Source organism: Cyprinus carpio, chromosome A22 (genome assembly GCF_018340385.1).
Source record: "Cyprinus carpio isolate SPL01 chromosome A22, ASM1834038v1, whole genome shotgun sequence".
Lineage (NCBI taxonomy): Eukaryota > Metazoa > Chordata > Actinopteri > Cypriniformes > Cyprinidae > Cyprinus > Cyprinus carpio.
Genome location: NC_056593.1, coordinates 9,330,862 through 9,355,882, shown reverse-complemented (window position 1 = coordinate 9,355,882; position 25,021 = coordinate 9,330,862). Strand labels below are relative to the sequence as shown.

The window sequence follows — 25,021 nt, the reverse complement described above, 5'->3', positions numbered from 1 at the left end:
AACCGAATGGATAACTTATTTATTTATTTCTACTTCTTACACAGTAAGTTTTTAGTCACACTGAGGATAGTTTTTCATTAGATGGCGATCTAACGCTGAGTTTTATACCTTTTACCTCTGAAGACCATCGAGTTGTTCAGTGAAACTTCCGCGCGCACTTTTTCCTCCTCAGTGAAACTTACGCGCGCACTTTTTGATTCACACGTGCGGACTCGTCTGGCAGCGCTAAAGCCCGAACGGATTCTCAAATAAAACCTTGCAGATGTAGCCAATTTTTTGTGCTAATAATGAATAAAAAAGTGATTTGTACTCACGTCCAGCACACAAGTTAGGAAGAAACTCCATCCAAGTGGGTTAAGTGCCTTACCTGATTTGGTCTCGTGACTTTTGCCACATTTACAAATGAGCTGAAAATGCACAATAAAACCCAAATTATAGTTTGTTTATTAGAGTCCAGTCCCTGTAGTTCGCTCCGTTGTCCTATACACACTGCAGTTTTTGCTTCGTCTTTGCCACTCTGCCTCCAAAAGCCTTGGCACAGTTGCCTTGGCATTCAGAGCCTTCTCGTAGAACTTGGCAGAATATACTATAAAGGCGTCTCTAATGTCTCCCACAATTAGACGAGACAAAATAATGTCAATTTTAGATTTTTGTTATAAACGATAATGATTTTTATTTTATTTTATCCGAGATTGTCGCTTGATAACATCCGTCTTTCTTCATGAAAGGCCAACAGAAAACAGTCACGAATGGTTTTGTAGCTCATTTCATTATTAGACAACACACAACAATATATTTCATTTTTAATAACGTTTTTATAATACCACGATTTGAATTAGGCCTACAGTCTAGAGTCTGAAAAGATAAATTAATTGTTATATCTAAGCCTAGTGTAAAAAAAAAAAAAAGCAGGGTCATTCAGATAGACAGATAACCACGTGCAATGACATTAATTTGAACTTTTTCAAAGTGAATATGAAGTCGTGTAAATTTCTGTTACTAATGACGCTAATCTATTTATTTGGCATTCTAGAAAAATATCTCCTAAACTGCTCTTTTGTTTGATAGTTTTCAGTTGAGGCAGTTCCCGCGACCTTCTTCAATGAACAGTTCGTCATTGGGGCCTATAGGCGCTGTTCAGCCAATCAGTGCTGAAATCAGTGTGTAAATGTAAATTAAATGACGTACAGGCACGAAGCCTATCTGTGATTGTAAATATCTAAATATCTGTGAGTTTTGAATTCAGTCCTCAGCACTTTTAGGCCTGATTGGGCATTTTAAGAAGCTCCGCAAATCAAATAATATCAGGTGTTTATTTAATTTCAGAATCAGAATATTTTATTAAATGATACAATTCTCGTCAATTTTCTATAGGCAGCTTTTAAGTTTTGTAAAGGCTGCATAATTAAATACAGCTGGCTGATCTGTCTACACGCAGTGCACGTGTGAAAATGAACGATGCCACGCGACTCCGTTTCAAGTCTCCCGTTAAAGAGTTAAAACCTGCAGAATCGATTGCAACTTTAGTGTTCCAGACCAAGTCGAAGTTGCACATCTGGGTACCTGTCAAATATCCAGGACTGGAAAAGAACGTTTTTGTGTTTTTTGAGAAATGCAAAAGCATTTTTTTTCTTTGCTTTACTACAAAAACTATTGTGTGTGTGTTTATGAAGGATCATTCTAATCAATGGATGCAACAACAACAAAAAAGATCATTTGTAAAGCACATTTCTTTAAATATTTGAAATATTCTATCAAAGGTGATATTTAAGTTCTAATAAATCTGATTGTGCAATCTCAAGGTAAATTTAAGAAAAATATATCATATATGGGCTATTGAGAAGTGACAAGGTTGACTGTTTATTTAGCTATTACATCATTTTCGCTCAAGGTCAAGACAATATAAAATATTTGGAAAAAAACAAAAAAACAAATACAAAACATTTTTTATCTGCTTTTATTAATCAGTTGTCATCAAATGTGTCTGTTTTATAGTAGGCTACATAAAGTTTGAGACGACACATTCCTGAAAGACCGTGTTGCACATTTCGAGCCTTTGCATTCACGTCAGGCTGTCAAAACACAACGGAAGTCTGATATCATGAAGATAAGCGCTCTCTCTATTCCCAATCTAATGTATTTGTGTTTCCGCGAGGCTGTTTACCGACAAACCGACTGTCTGAGGGAGTTCGTCTCGCGGCGTGCAGGAGTGATTGGCGTCACATGCGCGTGAGTTTTGAATTGCACTGTGTTGTCCAATCACAGAGCAGCTCATGAAAACACCAGAGGGACGGACGTGCACCTACAGCAAGTTAGTGTGACTGAGATGTGAGCATTATTAATATCCAGTTTCCTATATTTTCTACCACACAGTGTTTTGTGTAATCATCACCTATATCTTAGATTTAACAAAACTCACCTTGATGTTTGTTTCACGGGTTGATGCTCACACAAATGTTGATGCACATCAGATTTTTGACTTCATGGAATATAGGCTAGTGTTGATTTTTTCTCCAACAGACTAATATTTCATTTAGAATATCATCCTGTCATTCTGGAAAGCACTTTTCTGTGTGTGCTGAAATGAAGCCTGCACGTTGCTGTTTTCTAGGGGGCGCCCGATTGACTTACAGGCGAGAGTAGTTGGTTAATAATAATAAAACGCTGTCGAATGCCAACCAAACTAATGACATGAACTAGGTTTGCTTATTAATGATGTTTGCATGTTCTGTACACGTGATTAGAAACATAACAATGCATATGGCAGTCGCTTTCCTATCCATCAGTGTCCATACTTTTAAATCACTGCAGTAGCTATTTCAGATTCATTTAGCTGTGTTTGTTTTGTTTTTTTGATAAAACATTCACAATTTCATTTGTGTGGTTTATTCCATTGGCTCTTTGAAATATCAAAATCTCAGATAAAAATATTAATAGACACATCCTCTTAAGGAACATGCCAGCCGCACATCAGGCCTCAGAAATGAAAGATGATACTGAAAACACTGGTGCTTATAACTGGCCGTTTCAAAATATTCTGAAACAATGTTCAACACATGAGGAAAGAAATGCTGCATGTGAAATAGGCTACTTGGGTTTGCATAAACATACGTGAGCACAAGGAACAAAAATAAGCATTGATTTATTTATTTTCTTGTAACAACGAAAAGAACGCTTTTCTAGAGTTATAAACGATTTATCCTGCGATAATTCGTAACGCAACGTTTTTTTTTTTTTTTAGCTAATGACGTTCGATGCCGCTAAATGTTTTCGAACGATTCATTTTTAGTGAATCATAAACATTGCGCGAGCAGTATAGTCCGGTTACCTAATGAATGATACTCTTTTTAGTGAATTTTAAACGTAAAACGCAAAAAGTGTAGTCCGATTCTCACACGAATGACTCTTTTGAGTCGATTCCTTTAGTGAATCGACTGCACGCAGCCTGTCCATGCTTGTTCTGTTCCCCGACGATTGACTCTTTTGAACCAGTTCATCAAATCATTAGCAATAAGTTTGGATTTCGCGTGCAAACTAAAGTTTTCACTTCAGGTCTGATTCGAAATTAAGCAAGTATTGTGTTAAGTTGCACTTAAGGCTTTTGAGACTTAAATCTGATTGGTTGTTAAAATTACAACGTGTAGCCTACATTTACATTAAGTCATTTTGCAGACGCTTTTATCCAAAGCGACTTACAATTTAGCCTATTTAAGCATACGCAGCATTTTATTAATATTATTATTATTAAATGTTACATTTAATTTAGTATTTTTAATTATGCATAGATAGAATCAGTTGCACTTATGCTGCCTCTAACATTCATGTGCAAACGCACCTTGGCAAGAACTGCATTAAAATGATTGCTGATTTGTCAAATCTGAAATTATTTTATCATTTGGCAACACACTACTGAGGGTAGTGAATGCGATACGAATGTTTTATTTTTCCAGTCGTTTATTTCTCAAAAGTAGGTACTCCTTGATTTATTTGTTTAAAAAGCAAATCCTGGGCGCATAAGATAACAACTGCACGCTAAAGACGTAAGTTAAATTCATCATCATACTTTCTGCGTTACAATACTCGGTGTAGCTACACGAAGTGCAACTGCATTGGGGGTGCACATTTCTCTTGTCCCGCATGTGTATGGCTCTCGTGCCGATATTGAGGGCGCTGTGCTGATGGAAGAGCCCAAGAGTTTAAACGGCAAAAGTGAACGGGAGCTTCGTCTCAGCGGACTCGAATCGTGCGCTTGCTTCACTTTTTTTCCTCTGTCTCTCTCTCCCCCCTCTCTCAGGTCGAAACTAACCGCGACACAAGTGGCAGCTTTTGCAACAGGGGGTTTTAAGGATATTACAATCTTCCTAAGCATGCCGAGCCCTCCTCGCTGCTCGTAAATCCGCCTCAGTTTTGCTTCGTACCGCCACATGCCTCACGGCGGATGCAAGCGCGCGGCGCGGAGCGGCGCTATAAGAGACAGCGAAGAATGAACCAAACGCGAGTTTTGTAACGCATCCGGACGACTTTTTCTATCCTTTTTTTCTATTCAAATGACCGCAAGATGAAATAATCGCTCATCTCGGCGCTTCATCACCACAGTTTCACTCATGGCTCTGTGAAATCTCCGTGCACTTCCATCCATCCGTCGTCGGGACTTTTCTCTAAGGCTGCACTTGATGATAATGCCGAAAGTTTGGATATACGGCTTTAACAGTACAGTAGGCTACAGTAGATGTGTGTAACTCGAGGCGGGGTTAAAGTTCAGCTCTATGGAGCGCTGAAGCGTCGCGCGCACTTCGCAGAGTTGGAAATGTGAAAGCAAGAAGCAAGGCTTTATTTTTCCCTCTCTCCCTTCTTCTCTGTCTATTTCCAGCGTGCTGACGAAACACTCATATATATACATATTTTTTTCTTTTTTAATAAAGAAATATACTCACACACACACGCACACACACAACATATACATCGCCAATTCAGGAGTTAAAACCGACAGATATGTATTCTCCGCTATGCCTAACACAGGTAAGTGACATTTTCGTCTATTATTAACTCTGTTTGTTGCGTATGAGCGGTGTCTTTGGCTGGGACAGCGTGTATGATTGATGTATGTGAAATTTTAGTGTATTATTTTTTCTTTTTGTTGGTTATTATAGGTGATTTCTGCTCTGACAGAGGCAACTGAACTACCACATGGCGGATGGCGCCCACCTTACACACAAATATGTTTCTTGTGCACATTTATGTACAGCTGAATTTTATTCTAGCGGCTTTTTGCATGGGGACGGACGTTTATATTCTGCAAGTTGAGCGCTGTGCATGAAAGAAAACGTTACACTGAGCTCGCAGAGTCAACGTTATGCACATTTGATCTTAAAAATAAAGTTCTTTAACGATTTAAGTTAGGTTGCTTTATGGTTATTTAGAGATGAAAAAGTTCTTGATGTTGCATTTGTAGGGTTTTCACAGCACTCTGGGTTCTTTAAAGCACCAGAACTCGAGAAGTACAAAAATAAAAACTCTTTCCACGACTTAAAAAGCTTCTGCTATGACACCAAGCTGTTTTGAGATTAAAACGTCACATAAACGTGTGCACCTTTAAACACATATCCGAGATCAGAATAGTCCTATTTTATGTGCGTTTTGTTATTAAATATCAATACAACTATTCCGTTTTCTGTGTTAACTTTAGTTTGAACCAACTGTCGGCAATAAAAAGCTTCTCTGCTGTTTACATGAGACTTTTTCTTCAAGGCAGCAGAAACTCTTTGATTTTATCTTTTGCAAACTTCACTGTCTCAGTATTTCTGACATTTAGCAGCAGTTCTAAATATTGACAAGTTTATACATTTTATTTTTTGTTATTTTTTTAAGACTCTTAGATTTGGTGCTGTCATGCTTGATAACTCACTTTATAATGTGCTGATATATATATATAGGCTATATATATATATATATATATATATATATATATATATATATATATATATATATATGCACAGTGCTATTTGTTTGTTGCTTATTGCACTTTTGTAATTAGCACAGAATAAAACTAAAGTTGGACACAGCTGAAAGGGTTAAAGGAGATTTAAAAAACCATTCATTGTGTGAATCATGGTGGCAGGTGAAGTGAGGTGACAGGTCTGGAAAAGCTTTAGCGTTATACCGTAGTCTTGATGTGATTTTAAACTGTTTGGTTAAGTGTGTTTTATTGAACGCATAAAACAAAGGAGAAGGCCTCAGTATTGTGTCGCATATAGGGACGTTCTTTTGACCGTGTTAGTTACAGTCTGTTTGGAGATACTGGGAAGGATTCATGCGAAAAAAAGACAAATTATGTGTAATGTGTGGAGAAAGACGAGCTGAGAAAGTTCTCATACTTTGAAGTCGTCTTTTCAGCGACTTGATAATGTAAGACTTGGATAAGTTAGCAGAAGTTCTATTTATTTCTATTAAATCCATGCAAAACTGTGGGGAAGCTTTTAATCATTTATCAGTCACAGTAAATGTAACAATATCACTAACTTGAAACCTCACACAAGAACTTATATATAGCTCATATATTTCAATATTTGTTGCTAAAAACAGTTCTTATTAAAAATAAATAATACTCAGATTTTTTTGAGCAATATGCACTCTGTGATAAACAGCTTAGTCTTACAAAAAAAATTCAAAAAATTAAAGCACTATTTCCTTTCTTTTAAATAAGCAGTTTAACAGTAATATTATTAAATATCTAAAAATCTTAGTTGCATTGATGATAATTGAGACGGGCAATTGATTTCCTCTCTGTTGCGGTGTTAAGGCAGTATGAGGTCTATTTGCTCTCTCTCTGTGTGTGTGTGTGTGTGTGTGTCGTTTTTAAAGACTCGAAGAGTGCCAAAAATCACATCTGTACACTGATTTAATTTTATAGTAAAATCCTTAAAATCCAAATAACACATTTTCAACACTTTTACGTATTTTAGTTTATGCATAAATATACATTGGCCTTTCCTTGTATTCATATCATTTTAGGTGAACTGCGTATTCACATTGTCTGTTTTGCGTAATAGTTTTGTATGTGTTAAAACTCTCTTGTCTCTTTTGGCCACGAGGCACTATTGTTCCCTGCTGAGGCCTTCCTATAGGACAGCGAGGTTCAGCTTGAAACACTTTAGGAGTCTGGAAAAACCTGACATGCTAACCAGACCCTATATTGACACTCAGGCACGCTCCAAAATGCGAAGAGCTGTTTGTTCTGCCGCTACGAGCGTGCAGAATTCGGGTTTTCATGAATTGCTAGAATTAAAACAAAAGAGAAAAACAAGCTTTCTGGACGCTCTCATAATTATAATTTGCATGTTATATTATGCTCTGTTGTGTGTCATCCACAGAATAATTCTAGCAGTCGGTTGTTTTATTTAAAAACATAGCTAAAAGTTAACATCATGTTTTTGCAGTAGAGAGCTCGATTCTCGTCTGGAGATTTTCCATATTGATTTTTTTCCCCAAGCAATTTTACAAGAAGTCTGAGTGTAGAAAAGTCTGCAAAAAATCCTTTATATAAAAAAACATAATAATAATAAAAAGCACATAATATACATGTATAAAAGCAACAATAGATGATATCAGTAATTGAAGAACAACATTTCACAGATTTTGGATTAAGTTACTTGGAGAGTCAGTGAAGGAGGATAAGGGAATTCATTCACTGGTTTAAATGCTGGATGAAACAATACAGTTTTTATGCCTCGGAGGCAAGGGAGTTTGATTCTTGAACAAGACAGAAGGGAAACAATATGATTAAACATATACGTTCTCACAGGAGACACACACACACATTGTGCATTACTCTATAATAATGATATATGCTTATGCAAATCCTCAATTTCCTGTGGTTTAACAAAAGAGATATGACAATATGTATCCATATGAAGTCTGCTGTTGAGTTTGCAGCTATAATTAATATGACATTTATTTAACATTACATTTATTTCATTCTACAGCTTAATAAAGCTGTATAATTATTAAAATATTTTTGTTTGTTTTTTTTGTAATAAATATTTATTTATTTTTGCTCAATGGCATATTGTGATTATTTTTAATTACGAAACAAACATTATCAGCAGTGCTTGAAATTGGCCTGAGAAATGAATTTAATTAACATTCCTAAATTACGCCGAATTAATTGTTATATTTCTAAAGGCACTAGTCCGAGGCCCAGCGCGTTATATATTTATATCTGTGCTTATTCAAATGAAATCTTCACTCAGTGTCTCACATAGTGCACTTTGCTTGCTTGCTGGCAGCTCTCTCATGCTCTCGCACGGTCGGTTTTGGGACACGATGCAGGGCTATTGCTGTTTGTGGAAATGTTATTCTAGTGATTGGCAGTCTGCCATTATTCTCTCTATGTAATAAAAACCCTGAGTTATTTTCTGTGTAAAATCCCAAATTATTGCATATTAGAAACCGCACATTATTTATTTGCCCAGTTGTTAGTGTGTATTTTTTTTTTTAAGGCATTAAAGAAATGGACATGCAGGCCTACAAATACAGAAAAGCATGTATAGGATATTTATCATTTTAATAACCAAGCACATGTACAGTATTAAAAATACTTCTAGTTTGTATAATAATAATAATAAAAATTCTTTATTAACAGATATTGCATTTTGCAGCTTTCCTAAATAACTGCATTTCAGGTTATACAAGAATATTCTGTAAATATTAAAATATATTTCCTATTGTAGATTTTTTTTTAAAAATACCTAGATTAATATATCCACTGAAAGAAGGAGTTTTGACGGTTACAAAAAGATGTTTAATGTCGTGACCGATATTTTGCTGATCTTTTTGTCATTATATTTTAAATATTGATTTTCTGCCAGGTTGTGCACCAGCGGCAGGTGAAGGGATCCCGAAACCCGGCACAATCTGCCCCGCACACACTCCTGTGTGAAAACAACACACTCCTCGCTGATAGCGCATGAAGTAGCTCCGTTTTTTGGAATCTTGTGTGCATTTTTATGGAGAACAGATAAAAATAGCCACTCCAATTTTCCTAGTCGGTTGTTGCTTTTTCTCGGCCCTGGCAGACCCCTACAGACCAGCATTCTTGCCAGAGAGCCAAGATATGTCCTAGACGAGCTTCACACACACACACACACACACACACACACTGCCCTGCTCGGTTCACAGACACAGTCCTCCTGTTGAGGGCCGTTTTTCAAAATAATCAAATGGGATTTTATGTAGACGTACATGTTTCGCTTTCATGGTGTGTGCTGTTATTTTTTAACTTTAGCTTGGACTTTTTTTGAAAAGTTACAGTTGTTGTTTTTTTTTTTTTTTAGGAAAAGAAATTATAACTTTGTTTATATTTGCAAAAGATATTTTTAAGGATGTTTCTAAAACTTTAACTCTAGCCATACAGTCTAATTTCTGCCCCCTTGTCCTTCTTCGCAGGATGAATTCCATCCTTTCATTGAAGCACTGCTGCCCCATGTGAAAGCGTTTGCCTACACTTGGTTCAACTTGCAGGCCCGCAAGAGAAAATACTTCAAGAAGCACGAGAAGCGCATGTCTAAGGAAGAGGAGCGAGCCGTGAAGGACGAACTGCTCAGCGAGAAGCCAGAGGTCAAGCAGAAGTGGGCATCGCGGCTGCTGGCCAAACTACGCAAGGACATCCGGCCGGAGTTCCGCGAGGATTTTGTGCTCACTGTCACCGGGAAGAAGCCCCCTTGCTGTGTGCTCTCCAACCCCGACCAGAAGGGCAAGATCAGGAGAATCGACTGCCTGCGTCAGGCGGACAAAGTGTGGCGCTTGGACCTGGTCATGGTGATTTTATTCAAAGGTATTCCGCTTGAAAGTACTGACGGCGAAAGGCTGGTTAAGTCTCCTCAGTGCTCGAATCCAGGGCTGTGCGTGCAGCCGCATCACATAGGAGTTTCCGTAAAAGAGCTCGACCTGTACTTGGCCTACTTTGTGCATGCAGGTAAGTCCCGTTTTGAATTCAATAAATCTGTTGAACATATGCAAAATGTGTAACGCAAATTATCATAATGGATTGCACTTCAATTCTTTTAGGATTTTACTGTTTACAATCCATCAGCGGTCAATAAGGAAGATAGGAAGTATAGGATAAGTGCATCGGATTCAACTCGAATCAAATCATAAAGTTTCCTTTACGCCACATATACCAAAAAAAAAAAAAAAACTGAATATGTAAATGAGTGTGAATTTTCTGTTTAAATCAAACATATAATGTGATTTATTTGAAGCTGATTGTTAACTGCAAGAAGCTAACATGGACAAGTCTGGTGCAAATGTCAAAGGGTGGCAGGGGATCCGTCTTGCACTGACAGCGGAACAAACACAAGCTTTCTCTTGGAAGTCAAGAAGCGCACTTTGTTTCGTCAGGCAAACTGAGCACCTTAATTACATACATTTCTTCTTGCACAAATTGTGGCACTGAGCGAGTTGGGAGCACGCGCATCCGCCGTTCCCTGCGTTCCATACAGACTCGCGCTTTGATGAGGGACCGATAAAAGAGTGAAAATGCAATGTAACCCAAAGACGGTGGAGATAAAGCCGTAAAACGTGAGCTTTAGCGCCGCATACGAAAAAACGGGGTATCTGGCAGACGGCAGGTTGCAAAACGGGAGCGTGTGAATTACTTTGACTTGGTGGGAACACAAAGGCCTGGAGCCTTTGAGCTTTTTGTGAGGATAAGCACAACACCGTCACTGAAACACGGTTCCCCCGCGGCCCGCAGAAATCCTTAGTTTTGATGTTCTGAAAGCCTATTCAGTGGGGAGCGTCCTGCTAACATCCTAATCGGCGAAGTTACCGTTTCTTTTTGATTCGATGGTGAATAAGAGACGTCCGCGAGAGAACAAGAGGAAGAAAGATGCGGGAGTCTCTCTATCCTCGTCTCTGATCTGCATACAGGCTGATCAGGTTTCCTTCTCTGTCTTATTTAAATCAGTGGAGCATTGCTGGAGACCCCTTGATTAAAAGCCATCTGAAGAGAGCTTGACCTCATACACAGATGGCGAAAGTGGGGCTTCTGAGAGGAGCTAAAGTCAGTAATTAAATTTATCCCACGGTCTTGCCAGGGCAAAGGGGTGCAGGCCAGCAAACACACCCACTTCATCTAGACAATAAAACAGCTACCTATCGATATTAGGGGAACTTTCTGGAAGAGAGGGTCCAGGTCAATCTAGGTAAACTGTAAACTCTAAATACACTAGAGGAATAACTGAAATAAGTTACCTAAGTTTGTGTTTTCAGTTTGTATTACTGGTGTAATTTGCATATTTTTTTTTCCACAATTTTTCTTATAACATGTGAACTTGTTTGTATTTCCCAATTCATTCAGTCTATATTTGCAGTAATGTTCAACATGTGTAAATTTAGGTTTGTCCTTCAACATTTTTAAATGTTTTTCACAGAATATGTAAGTTTTTATTTATTTTTTTATATTTCTTCAGTATTTTCACTAATGTTTAATAGTTTTTAAATATTTTTGTTTTCTTATAATTTGCAAGGTTGAGTTTGTATTTTACTTATTTGAGCTTAAGTTAGAATTTCTCTATTTAATAGTTTTTCAGAAAAAAAAAATCAGTTGTTCTAATGTAAGTTTAAGCTTGTATATCTCAGTTCTTTTCATGTTGCAATATTTATCAGTCTTTTTGGACTGCTGATAGTTTTTAAAAATATTTTTCAATCTTTTTCATATAATATGTTAAAGTTTAAGTTATTTTTTTCAGTCTTTTTGGACTGCTGATAGTTAATATTTTCCATTTTTTTTTTTTTCAATATTTTCCTGTATTTTAAAAACCCATTTTTCTAATCTCAGTAGTCACATAGTTAATAATTTTAGCCAGGTGCAATAAATCTCTTGACAACATGAGAACTAGGAAAAGACACAAATGTGGTGTTCACTGAGGACGTGTAACCATGGCTAATTTACGACAGGAGCACTCTACACGTGGGAGAGGTCACGGCTTAAGATGTTAGGGTCGTGACCCATCTTCAAGGCATTTGACCTTCTAGATAAACATCCACTCCCATTAGCAGCCAGTCAAGCGGAGGGCAAGCTTTGGTTTTGGGTTGCCCCCTTGACCTCCTGTTAAAACAGGTGGTTTTGTTTGGGCCACAAAGTGGTGTGCCATGTAAACCAGCCGAAAGGGGTTAATAGCTGTGGAGACCCAGACTAACATTACACCAGTGACTGCGTTTGTTTTGTTTGCGAAATCATAGTTACATTGGATTTAAGACTGAATGTTATTTATTTATTTATTTAGTTATGAGCTCACAATCCTTACCTTGTAATTTTTATATATTTATTTAATTTATTTAGGGGTATTTTAACATATAAGTTACCTTTAAAATATTTTTAAATAAATATTTTCTTAGTTATTTATTTTATTTAAATTTTTTTTAATAATTTATTTAATTTTTTAAATCATCTTGATGTAAGATTAACATTCAGTTCCCATTCAAATTCAGGTTAAAGTCTAAATTATTTCTTTTGGGGGAAAAAAGGATATTGTGTTGTCATAAAGAATTAATAAGATGCATTAATAAGTACTTATTTTGATGAAAAACTCAATTAGAGTTCCTGTCATTATATATGTCAACTAAATGTAATTTCACTTGCTGTGATCTGAAGTTGTGTCTTATTGCAGTGTTTTCAGTCTCACTACACAATGGAAGGATACCGCTGGTGCAGATAGATAACAAACGCTCAACCAGGCCCGTGTGTACATTTCCATCCAGGCTGATAGATATTTATACTGGACTTACCTTAATTGACCCGGAGCTGCGCTGAACAAACCGTTTACGTGTGTAATGTTTGTAAAGACGTCTGACCCACTTCCATGTGAGCTCTTAAACAGATTTACTGTACAGTGTGTCTTTCAAAACTAGTTAGCTTTGATGACGCATGCTCGAGGCGCACTGTCATAAGTTTTTGTAAATTCGTATTAAGTTCTAGGAAAGTTTTTGCAAAAGCCAGTCAAAGGCTACAGCAAGCCGTTGGTTCATAGAACTGTTTTTTTTTTTTTTTTTTTTTTTTTTTTGCGCCAGTAACCGAATCTGCTGATATCTTCAGGCTGACTTTTGGCACATCTTGTGTTACAGCCGTTTTATATTCCTCTTCCTTTCCACAGGCTGAGGAATAACAATAATTTGGATCTATTTAAGGCGATTGTGGGATAAACCACAGCCTTTGTTGTGGTTACTGCAGTACACATTGTGGGCTGGGACCTCCCCACCCCCTCGCACCCATCCTCCCCTGCTTTCTGCTTGCTAAATCCCACCGACCAGCCCTGTTACTGCAACAATGACCATGCCACTGTGCTCTTTCACACAGTACCATTCATTAAAAACGAGGTTGTCGGCCATTCATAAAAATACATCATGCAACAAGTTATCTTTTCTGCCCGGATTGTGCAAACGCCACTCTGGCACAGACCCAGTGCTGAAGAACCAGCTCGGATCCAATGATAGGATACAGCACAGTCAGTTTTAATATCATTGCATTTGACCTCCTTTTGAACCATTTTTCTCCTGCTGCAATGTGATTGGATTAAACCAAGCAGATGGTTGTGGGACGGGGGAAACACTGTAAGATGTTTTGTTGCGCAGCCACTTGCCTTCAGTGGGTGAATTTCTCTGAAACCTGATTGCGAGGCGAATTTGTGTAATCCGTTTAATGTGCATCGTCAGTGCCGATCTTTCCTCGCAGATTTGGACCACGTTAGTTGGCGCCCAACGTAGGGTCTCAATCGTGCATTGCTTTCATTGTTGTGGTTCAAAAACGATTGTGTTTCTTTCTTTTCCGACGTGCAAAACATTCAAAATTAGTTTAAAATGCTGCTCATCACACTCCATTTCCTCTCTGACATAACTGCGGCCTGGGGAGCGCGGTGAAGGGTTTCGAGTGCCGAGGCAGTGGGCAGTAATCTAGTGCCGGCGTGAGCGGTACACCTGTGCTCTGGGCTTACCGCTGTCCTCCTGCGTAGTGAGGCAGGAAAAGGAATGAGGGGGGTTGGCACCAGTCAATTTTTGCTAATTAGTTTTGTATTAACTCCTCAGTCGTCCCAGCACATGGCCACTGAGAGAGAAATGGGCCCCGTGATGGGAGCTCAGCTATTTTTATTTTTATCCTCCTTTATTCACACATTTATTTAATGCTTCTTGTGTTGGAGTTGCTACAGATGACTTTGCTGTGGGAGAATGTGTTAAGTAGGCCCGTATGGAATACACGCTTTTTGCACATAGTTTGGTTTTAAAATATGTTAATTGTAGTTTATGTTGTTAAGTAAGCTCAAATATTTATTAAATGAACACACAAGTGATGGAGGTTGTGTAAAACTTTGGAATGACAAGTAAGATTTTAGTAGTTATAGAAACAAAAAGGGTAAATATTAAAATGTATATAACAAATTTATGTTTTGTACTACTGTTGTGCTTCTAAAAAGATTTTCTTTCTATCCTAAATAGAAATAGTACTTATGCATGAATGTTAGCAAAGACAAACAGCGGAAAGGCATTGAACAGTTTATCAGGCCGTCGAAGAGGTTAAGGGAATAGTTCACCCAAAAATGAAAATTTGCTGAAAATGTTGTAATCCACAATTTGTTCCTCTATGAGTTTTTTTCTTCTGTTGACCATAAAAGAAGATATATTGAATGTGAATGTAACCAAACAGTTGACGGTAGCCATTGACTACCATAGTATGTTTTCCATACTATAGAAGTCTATGGCTACCGTCATCTGTGGTTACCAACATTCTTCAAAATATCTTCAGAAGAAAGAAACTCATGCATGTTTTGTAGATGACAGAGTAAATGATTACAGAATTTTCAGTTTTGGAGAAAAGCCAATTGCGAAATTTTGAAGGAGATGACGCAATCCCTCCACGCCGTTTAGCTTACGATGATTTAGTCCTTACGTGAATGTTAGCAGTATAGATAAACAAAACAAAGGTTTTGTTGTTTGTTGCTGCTAGTATAACTGTTTACCGTTTCCTTTTATCCTCGTTTTTTTTTTAGCTCATTGCTGGTGTTGGGGAACCGTACGCAGTGTCTGCTAACGGATCAGACTGTTTTAGGCTTCCCGAGAGCAGACATCTCGTTCATTACAGAACAGCAACTTTGGCTAACTTCTGAGAATGGAGCCTTTGTGCTCGCATGCCATTCAACAAGAGTGCCATTGTCTTAAGCCCCAGCCTGCAGCAAACGAGGCATTACGAGGCCTTTGCCGGGAGAAACTTTGATTGTATTAGGTCTTGATGAGGACTTCACAGGGAAACACGTTTTTTTTTTTTTTTTTTTTTTTTTTTTCGTTATTACTCAAGAACAACACTGTAAATTTGTCAACTATGCTCTATGCGACACATTTGAGTTAAGATCTTATGTTTAATAAGCTGTTAACAGCATTTTAACAAAGATAAAAACAGGTAACAGTAGAAGCAAGAAATGTCCATTCAGCTTCAAACTTCATAAAATGAATCCCAGCAAGCAAAAGCCTCTTAAATGGGGTTTAAACTGACAGACTGAGTCTGCTTCATCGCTAAATCTCTGCTCAAACTGGATCTCTTCCTCATCATGTGGAGATCGATCTGCATTATAGTGTCTGATCGGTACGTCACTGCCTATTGATCACTGTGTTTGCAGTGTTGAGCAATACACGTCTGGATCTCACAAACCAACACGCTTTATGTTGGCAAACCGTTTCCTAAACACAAATTCAACTGTTTGCCATAGCTGGCGCCCTGGTATCATGAAAGGCCCACCTCCCACTGCCAAGAGAAGAATGCATGCCTGGTGATTGAGGCACGGGGTGGCATTGTACGCCGGAATATAAAGGAGAGCACAGACATGAAACAGGACAGCTGTGAGTGTCTGTGGGGTGCTACAGATGGTAAAAGAAGTGGAAAATAAACTACCGTATGGCTGGTAAAATATAGAAGAAAGGCTGGGGGTGTGCTGCCGTACAGGATCCTCTCATGTCATTGTTGTGTGCATGTTTCTGGGATTTTATGTGTGTCTGTGTTAAAGGGAATATGTTACCTCAATTGCTTGTCTATCCTAATACCCGTTATGCCCATCTGCTGCTGAGCAATGCAGAGATTCGGTCTGCGACTGACATGTGCTAGTCGTGCAAAATCCCTGTTTTCATGGAAATTCTTTACATTTTATTTGGATTAGGGATATTAGCAGAGTTATAGTGGATTTGAAGATTATACTGGAGTATTTGACTAACTTTAGGTGTCAAGTCTGGTTTTAAGTACAATATTTGCGATATTTTTGAATGTAATTGTATTTTTGGATGAATTGTAGGATGTTATCATGCAGCAGTTGGACTTTCAGTTTTATTAGAGTAGGTTTAGAAATGGGGTTGCCCTATTTTTGATACAGTTGAGTACAGAGGGTGATATGGAAATCTATGTAATGTATCACCATTTGACAAGTCAACTTTTTTCTTCTAGAAAATAATAAGGCTTATAATGTCCAAAAAAGACATTTCAAATGTAGTAATGTAAAGATCGACCCAATACCAATTATTTTTTAAGTGCTCCATAACTAATATGAAAAAAAAGTTTTTTAATGAGTTAATTTCTGCTTTTTTGTGCAGCAACTTAAAATTCAAACAGTTTTCTTTCTGACTTTTCACACAGTAACTTAAACCCCCAAAATAAAAGCATAATATGCATTACAAATATTTAAAAAAATATATTATGAGGATGAAGATAATTACTATTAATAATTAATTAATAAATAAATAAAAAATAGTATTATTATTATTTTTAATAGTAGCATTAAATAAATTGTAATAGTAATAATGTCTATTATGATTATTAATAGTGGTAGTAATAGCAGCAGCAGCAGTATTTAATTTTTTTTAATTTATGTATTTATAGCATGTATGGCTAAAGGTTGTTTTTTCAAGTTTTCAAATTTAATATTACTATTTATCATTGTAACACCATTGTGTCCTGCACACTAGTATTATATATTTATTTGTTATAATTTTATTTAGAGATGTACTACATTTATCATTTGAATCAGTATAGAAGTACCGATTACATAGAAATATTTGAGAAAGTATACTTTTGAGAACTTTTTAAAGTTTATAAATAGCAAAACTTTCTAGTATTTTTTTCTGAGAATTACAGCACATTTGCCAGCAAGGCTTATGCTCTCTAAGCAAGATTATGTTTGGTATTTGTTGTGTTTTTTGTGTTCATATCGTCAGATGTTGTTTTTAATTATTGAATGCAGGGGGAGGGTGTTGGGCTAAGTATGGAATTGACTTTAAATTATTTAACTATTTATCCCCAGAACGGCCCTCGGTCCCTCCATCTGTCTGTTTTGCAGAAATATAAATAAATAAGCAAATAAAGATAATAAGGCTATGGCACACTCCTAGCCAGACCCCAAGTTCTGGCACAATTCTGTTCCTTATTTCTGCGGCGCCCCTTTGAGAAAAAACGGAAAAAAAAACAGAACACACTCCCAATTAGCCTGCTTTGGATTTGGTTAGAATGTAAACATCATCCTTTTAGGGGGTTTGGAATTATCATGTTTGGAGGAAATTCTAATGCCGTAATGAAAGAATGTCACATATTTTAACCTCCAACCTGCTCCTTTCATTAGGCTGCAGTCATTTCACTCCCAGGCCAACATGGGAAGGGATATTTTTCACTCCACCATGTGTTTGGTGATTTAAATAATGTACTTGAAATGATTTGTCTTCATTTATTCAGTGGAATACTAAAGATACTGTTTAATTAGCAGTGATTAGAGCAGGATCTCTAAATCATTCCCTTCCGTCTAGTCGCTCCCGGACTCACCGTATGAGTGAGTATCACTCATTAAGAAAGAGTTTTAGGGGCATCGATCCATTAGTCATGCGTCTGAATTACACTAACACAGAAGTTTTTGTTTTCGCACCAACAAGGGATCGCCGGGACTCTTTAAATTGATCATGAAGCGCATATTCACCCACACATCCAAAACTGTTTTCACAGACAAAACAAAAGCGCCACTTGATTAGCTGTGAACCATCTGGGAACGAGGAGCTGTGTGACCAAGCTAATTGGTTCGATTTTAAAAAGAATGGGACTGTCCCTCTCGTCGCATGCGTGTTTGAATGAGATCCCCTAACTGCAAGTTGCGTTCCATACCCCTCCTTCTTCACTTTTGTTATACGTTCCCAGCGATGAGCTCCGGTCTGGTGCGTTGGCGCTGGGAAACCTCCCGCTCCTGGGGTTTGTTACTTCACAATTGGGAAACAGCTGGCGGAATGTGGTAGAATGTGGCACTGTGTTGTGAAACCCAGAATATTGTTTAGAGATTCTCTTGTCAGTGTTAGTCTAAGTTCATAGTGATATTAATGGGCCGACGGTAGTTGAAGGCACACACCGTGTGAACTGTTGGTAAGTGTAGGGCTTAAATCTCAGTACCACCTGTTGGCCGTGGTCTTATTCAATGCGTTAGTGATTTTACAAGAATAGAAATTATTCAGAATTCAGTTGGTATGCAAGCACAAGCTGTATGCAAATAATTCAAAAAAATTATTTAAGTAGTATTTGGTAGTATCCCGTCCTGTGTGTTCAAGACAACTAAATCATGTCACTAATATTGGAGCGACTAATGACTTTTTTGATCATCAAAGAATATATTTGGTAAAGTTTATTCCATCATGGTTTATGCGCATGTCTTTTGATACCAAAAAAGTATGATATTTTCCCCCTCATTTTGATTTTTTAAGCATATTTTGATATATTTACTGTAGTTTTGCTGCAGCTTTAATATTAGTCAATCATCAACGCTGGGATTGCATTATCCGTGGTAAAGGCTATCACTGTCTGCCACACTTGTTAAATACACATTTCAGCAGAAAAAAGTCAATATTCCAAGAAATGGTACAGGTATGGAGCACTTCCTGTGGGAGATGCCAGACATGGGCCTCCCACTCATGGCTGCAGCTCACATTTGCTGCAGGCCATGCTTTGCCCCACAGTTGGGTTGGGAGGAGCCAATATATGGTTCAAAGTCAGGAGCTCAGAGATAAGACAACAGTCAGACTGAGGTACTGTGTACTGTAACCAGCCGATTGCTCTTGTCATGACCACACAGGCAAAAATGAGCAATTAGGCTTTTTAGCAGCTCTTGTCTATCACTCCATTCCCCTCAGAGTATCTCATCTTTTTGAATCTAACATCTTTCTCTCTACAGTTTGCAGCAATTTTTGATTTAGTCATTTTTGTCTAATGTTAAATATAAATGCTATGTGTTATTATCAGCTTGTATTTGTGTGAATTGCTTCGCCATCTCATCAACCAAGACTTTTAAATATTAATTTACTTTTATAGATATGCACTTTTATAATGTTTCTGGGCATAGCTGCTACTTTTACTGTTGTTAATACAGCATTTTACCAGTTCAGCTGAATTATACTTGAAATGGCATCTTAACGCAACAGTTTTTACTTATGTCATGAAAAGGGCTGGGCGATATGTCAAAAAAATTAAATCTAGATTTTTTTTTAAGAAGGTTGGACTGATTTTCCATTTTTAACTTCCCAGAATACTGAGTGCCCTGTTGGATACAGTGTTTGCTTCCTTTTTAATTATATTTTTATTAAATATTTATTTATTTGCAAAAAAAAAAAACTTTGTCATCTAAAGTTTATTTTACACATTTATTTTTTGTAATCCAATGTCAAATGATTTCAAATTTCTTAAATATTAATAATAATAATGAAAAAAATTATATCTGCTTTATATCGGCTATCGGCCCCACTGCTTTCCAAGATATCGGCATCGGCTGTCAAAAAACCAATATCGGTTGACCACTAATTATATGTTCAGAAATAATATGAGGAAAATACTTTAAGGTTTAGTAATACTTCTAATCAAAATCTTGGCAAAACATTCAATTTTAAGTAACCAATAAAATCGGAAAAATTGCCCAGCCCTAGTCATAAAACAAACACGATATTATAAAATACCCTTTCCTTCATTAAAGCAGACAATTGAGTTATATGATGAAACACAAATGACGTATTATAGTAAAGTTTGAAGAATCTGAGCGAATTATTCAGTCACATGAAGTTTTTGAGAATCTAGGAATTTTATAATTAAAGGTGTTTCCATCATAGTTTCAGTTATCTGTGAATAACACATTGTGTAGATTGTAAAATAATTGTCACACGACGACATGCTAACATGCTAAAAACATGCAAAATTATGCCATAAGAAACAAATCATCACCTACAATGAGCTGTAATTTCACTTTTGTTATTGTTAATAATAATATTTGTTTTGAACTTATCTGTGAACAGTACATCAAACACCACAGTTGGTGTGTAGATTGTGAAATAATCTTCACACAATAACATGCTAAAAACATGCAAAATAATGGCCTAAGGAAGAAATTATTGGCTAGACTGATCAGCTGTATTTCCCCTTTTGATATCGTTAATAATAATGTTTTTTTTTTACAATTATTTGTGGAAAATACAGTGACCACCACAGTTGGTGTGTAGATTGTGAAATAATCTTCAGAGAGTAACATGCTAAAAACACTCAAAATTATGCCATAAACAACAAATCCTCATCTAGAATGTTCAGCTGTAATTCCATTCTTGATGTCCATTTTTGATATAATACAATTATCGGTGAATAATACTTTGTCCACCAGTTGCAGCGCAAATCGTGAGCCCGAGAGTGTCCTGTTGTCATATCCTCTGTATGTCAGTGGTCGAGACACACACACAGGCACACACGCTGCTCCGCCGTTTCCTCTGCCCTGGGGATTCTTCAGGCCGCTGCTCTGCGGCTTCCTTCTAATTAAATTCCAACGCTGTCCATTAGACGGATAGAGTGAGCGCGCTGCTGACTCAACACAGGTAGGGCAGTGCGCCGTAATGGGAAGAGGAGCTCAAGTGCCCAAGCAATTCATTTGGACCCCATTTTACACATCCCTGGGTCACCACATGCTTTCAAGGGTGGAGAGATTGAAGAGAGGCAGCAGAGAGGGGCGCATAAGCTAATGTCTTCCAAACACTTTAATTCAGAAGCAGACGCCACGCAAGGCTTTGTCCTCTAAAACATGCCGAGGTCGGAAACGTCTTTGCTTGTATTTGTGTGCTCAGCAGTGTACGGCATTGTTGGTGTTTGACGTTAAACGTCACTAAAGGTTTAATCGAGCATAATACCAGCTTTTAAAAAATGATTATTTCGGTTTTGCAGGCTGAAAACAGACCTTTTAACTTTCCTGTACTGGATTAGCCAGGAGGAGGTCATTGAAAGGGCTTAAATGAAAAAACCTGTGACCAGTAAGGGAGCAAGCGTCGAAATGAAGTCTGTAATTTGGTTGGTCAGAGTTTGGATGGAGTCCCAGACTTGACTTGGTTGGATGCGGTGCCGGATACTACGCCAGGCATGGAGGCAGGGCTGTCGATATGTCATATGCTTTTACACACTTTCATGTCAACAGGAGTGTTTGCTTTGCTCAGAAGCTGAGCTGACTGTATTAAAGGAACATGGGCTCGAAACTGAATTGTCAGGGTTGTGTTCGGCTAAAGCCTGAAATATCACCCTCTTCTAATTCTAGACACAGACAGAATTATTACGTTTTCTCTCAGATGCAGCTGTCAGAGATAAAGACTATAAAAGCAGACCTACAAGTAATTTCTCTTAATTAATGCCTTGATATTTAATATTTAATACTTGTTTTGCATTGTTTTGGCTTGGGCCTGCAAGTACTAAAACTAAACTAACTAATTTATTTAAATTAATTTAATTATATTTAAAATTTTATTCTTATTTTAATTGCCGTAATTTAGTTTAATTTATTCCTATTTCAATTTTACAAGTTGAGTGTATTAATGAATTTAATTGTTAAATACAAAACAGACAGACATTATAAATAAAGACAGACATGCACATGCTCTATAGTAAAATGTAGCACAGTAATTTTCACAATCAAATGTAGTGTTTTAATTAACCATAATTAATTCAAATCCTATCTGTAATAAGTTTTTGAATGGACAATAACTTTATTGGAACTACTAGAAAAGCACTTTATTTTAGTAACTTTGCTGTTCATACTTTGAACAGTTGTTAGTTGCAACCTTAGTTTTGATTGATTTACCCATACTTTAAAACTTTTTGTCTTAACCAATAACGAGCTCTTTACTTTTAGTGTTTTAATGACACATAGCCCAGTCCTTGTTCGGTTTCTTATGCACTTAAGCCGCATTTACGCATCCCTGTGAAAGTGTTAAATAAGAAAGCTGCGATGAACAAAGGGCTGGTTGAGCGGGCAAGAAACATTGAAAAATTAGAGAAAAACAACAAAACTTTCCTTTTCCTCCTCTTTTCGCATTAGCATGTGAATCGCCATTCATTCATTTATGTTCCATTATAACCTCATGAGTGGCCATTTCTATAGGGCTGGCCCAGTGAGGGTTGCACACTAAAGCTTTGGCGAAGATTTAGTGTCAAGCCAAGAGAAGTGTCTTTTTCCGTGCACACCTTTTTCTCCCTTCAGCATCGGTCAGGCCGAGGTGACATTATGCATCAGGCTATCGCTCAGGCAAAAGCCACAATATGTCAGTGCCCTGCAGGGAGGCACAGGGTACAAGTGAAGTGGGTGGGGGGGGGGTTCAAAAGGGAGGGTACAGCTGGCTCACCCGGCCTCCCCATTCCCACACTCCCATTCCAATAGGCTGGTTTGTACTGGTATATTCTAATTCATCATTTGCCTAATTAACATCTCATTTGCATAACTTGTTGCATCCCCCACCACTTTTCCAAAACAATGCAGGGCGACTGAAGAGACCTAATCCTAAGCGTCTCTCGTCAAGATAAAAGCAATCTGCAATTTTAACAACCCTTTTCTGCTCCACAATTAAAGCAGCCCATCTAAAACAGCCTGGTGTGCTTCGTTAGGAAATGTACATGTCTCATCTACAAGATGTAACATAATGTGTACTTACTGTACTAAACATCTTGACATCATTTTGTATGCCACACTTAATGTAGAATGCTTTACATTTCCTCTCATACAACTAGACAGTCACTGTTTTATAGTACTATCCTATTTTTTTTTCCATTTCCTTTTAGTGCTCAACAGTAAAGATTTTTTTCCCAGTTCAGCCAGTGGTTCAGATTTCTTGTCCTGTCAACTTTTTCTTATTGGCCCCAACAATTTTAGTTGTTTTTGTTTTGTTTTGTTTTGTTTTGTGCTTTTTGTTTTGTTTTGTTTTTGGTGCTTTGTTTTATGTTTTGTTCTTTTTATGTTATGGTTTGTTTTGGTTTTGTTTTGTGTTTTTTAAGTTTTTATTTTATAAAAAAAAATGTGTGTGTGCTGTTTTAAGTTTTTTTTTTTTTTTTTGATTTTGTTTATTTGTTTTAAACATTTTCTTTTAAAAGTATTTTATTTATTTATTTAGTAAATTTGTTTAATCATTTAAAAGTGTTATATAAATGTTATATTTATATTTTTCCCAGCCATATAAATGTGTTTTGTCTTTTTTTGTCAGTGTTTTGTCTTTCTTTCTTTCTTTCTTTAAAGTTTACTGTACTAAGTACATTTGCAGCAAGACCTGAAAAATTTATTATAATTTTACAGGAATTCTATATATATATATTATATATATTTCTGAAAAATTTTACTGACCGGTTACTGGATAATTGTCAACCCATTTTTACTGATGCTATCAAGACAAGTCCTTTTTGCAATTTTGACCAGATCTATGTTAGACATTTCACTAGTTAAAAAGCTGACAAGAATAACTGCATCCAAATGCTGAAGTTTGCATGGTGTAAAACTGCAAAAATCCTCATTGTTGAGCCCTGCCTTCTATATTTAAACTTATCTTGGGTGTGAAACATGTGAAAAGACTAAAAAGAGCAAAACGCAGCAATGTTCTGTCCGTTTAGCACCAAATGCTGGTTTGGCTGCGATAAGTATGGAATGTATAAGAGGTTTGAGCATTCTCGTGATTTGAACCATATGCGTAGCCCTTCATTGCTGGCGTGGCGTCATATCCCACAATGATGCGACAGGACCACAGTGCTTCTGACTCCTTAAACTTCACGTTCAGAAAATCCTCAACTTTTCTCCAAAAAATTGAGATATGCATACTCTATAAAACTCATTTTTGGATGACATATCCCGGTGCGTAGGCCTCCGAGGGCTCAAGGTCTTGTTCGTGCATGCATGTGTGTTTCATCAATCAGAAAGCCGAGAGCATCGCTCAGCTTCGCTAGACGTGTTTGTCTTCTGTTGCATTGAAATTTTGCGCTCGCTTTTTCCCAATCCCACAGCTGTGGTTGTCCCGGGGCGAATGCCACAGTAATATTTATACCCCAGAAACTGGGAGCAGATACATTTGTTCCTCTGGCTTCTCTTTACGAGTGTTGCACAAAGACTGGTGGTGCTTGAGGTTTTGGAAATGAAAGGGAAATGAGAGGGGAGTGTTTTGGTCAGGCCAGTATATTTTCGCAGGCCTTCTGCACGAGGACCGCTGTGCTTCTCGGTGCTACCGCAAAACACATGAAGACAAGTGCTTGATTCTACGCCCCCGCCTTTCCAACTCCTGACATTTCCACAGTGATTCAGCATAAGGCCATTTGAAGAAGTAACAAAGTTTGATAGTTCGAGTTTCTGCTTGGGGATGAAATGATAGGCCTCTAGGTTTGTCTAGGCCGCAGGTGGGAAAGGAAGACAATGAGTCCGCGTGGCCAGGCCCAACAACCATAATTCAGCTGGCTCCCTGTTTGTTTTTGTCCGTGGAGAGATAGCTTTGATTCCACAGTGTGCTTTCATGACACCGAAAGTTACTGCACGCTAGAAGCTGAGCTAAGCAGTCCAGCTTTGCGGTCTCTGCTTCAAGGGTTGCAGGAGAAGACGCTTTAGGTGCAGTAAGACCAATTAAGCAGTCTTTCATGACTAGCTTAAGTAAACCTCCGAAAGCCTTTCTAGGGTCCAGCAGCTTTCTTTTTGTAGTGCTA

At 37.5% G+C, this 25,021-nt stretch overlaps 1 protein-coding gene across 12 annotated transcripts in view; it reads left to right on the top strand.

The window, feature by feature from the left end:
• Positions 1-25,021, top strand: part of LOC109047527 (nuclear factor 1 A-type) — a 146,279-nt gene that overhangs the window by 25,315 nt on the left and 95,943 nt on the right. For 6 of the 12 annotated variants that reach the window (XM_042711789.1, XM_042711786.1, XM_042711785.1 and 3 more), the window contains exon 2: positions 9,445-9,973. In XM_042711789.1, coding sequence (XP_042567723.1) covers positions 9,445-9,973 — 529 coding nt within the window. Of the gene's footprint in view, positions 1-4,930; positions 5,020-8,765; positions 9,257-9,444; positions 9,974-25,021 lie in introns of those variants that run through there. The other 6 variants (XM_042711797.1, XM_042711794.1, XM_042711792.1 and 3 more) reach the window with 2 other exon arrangements.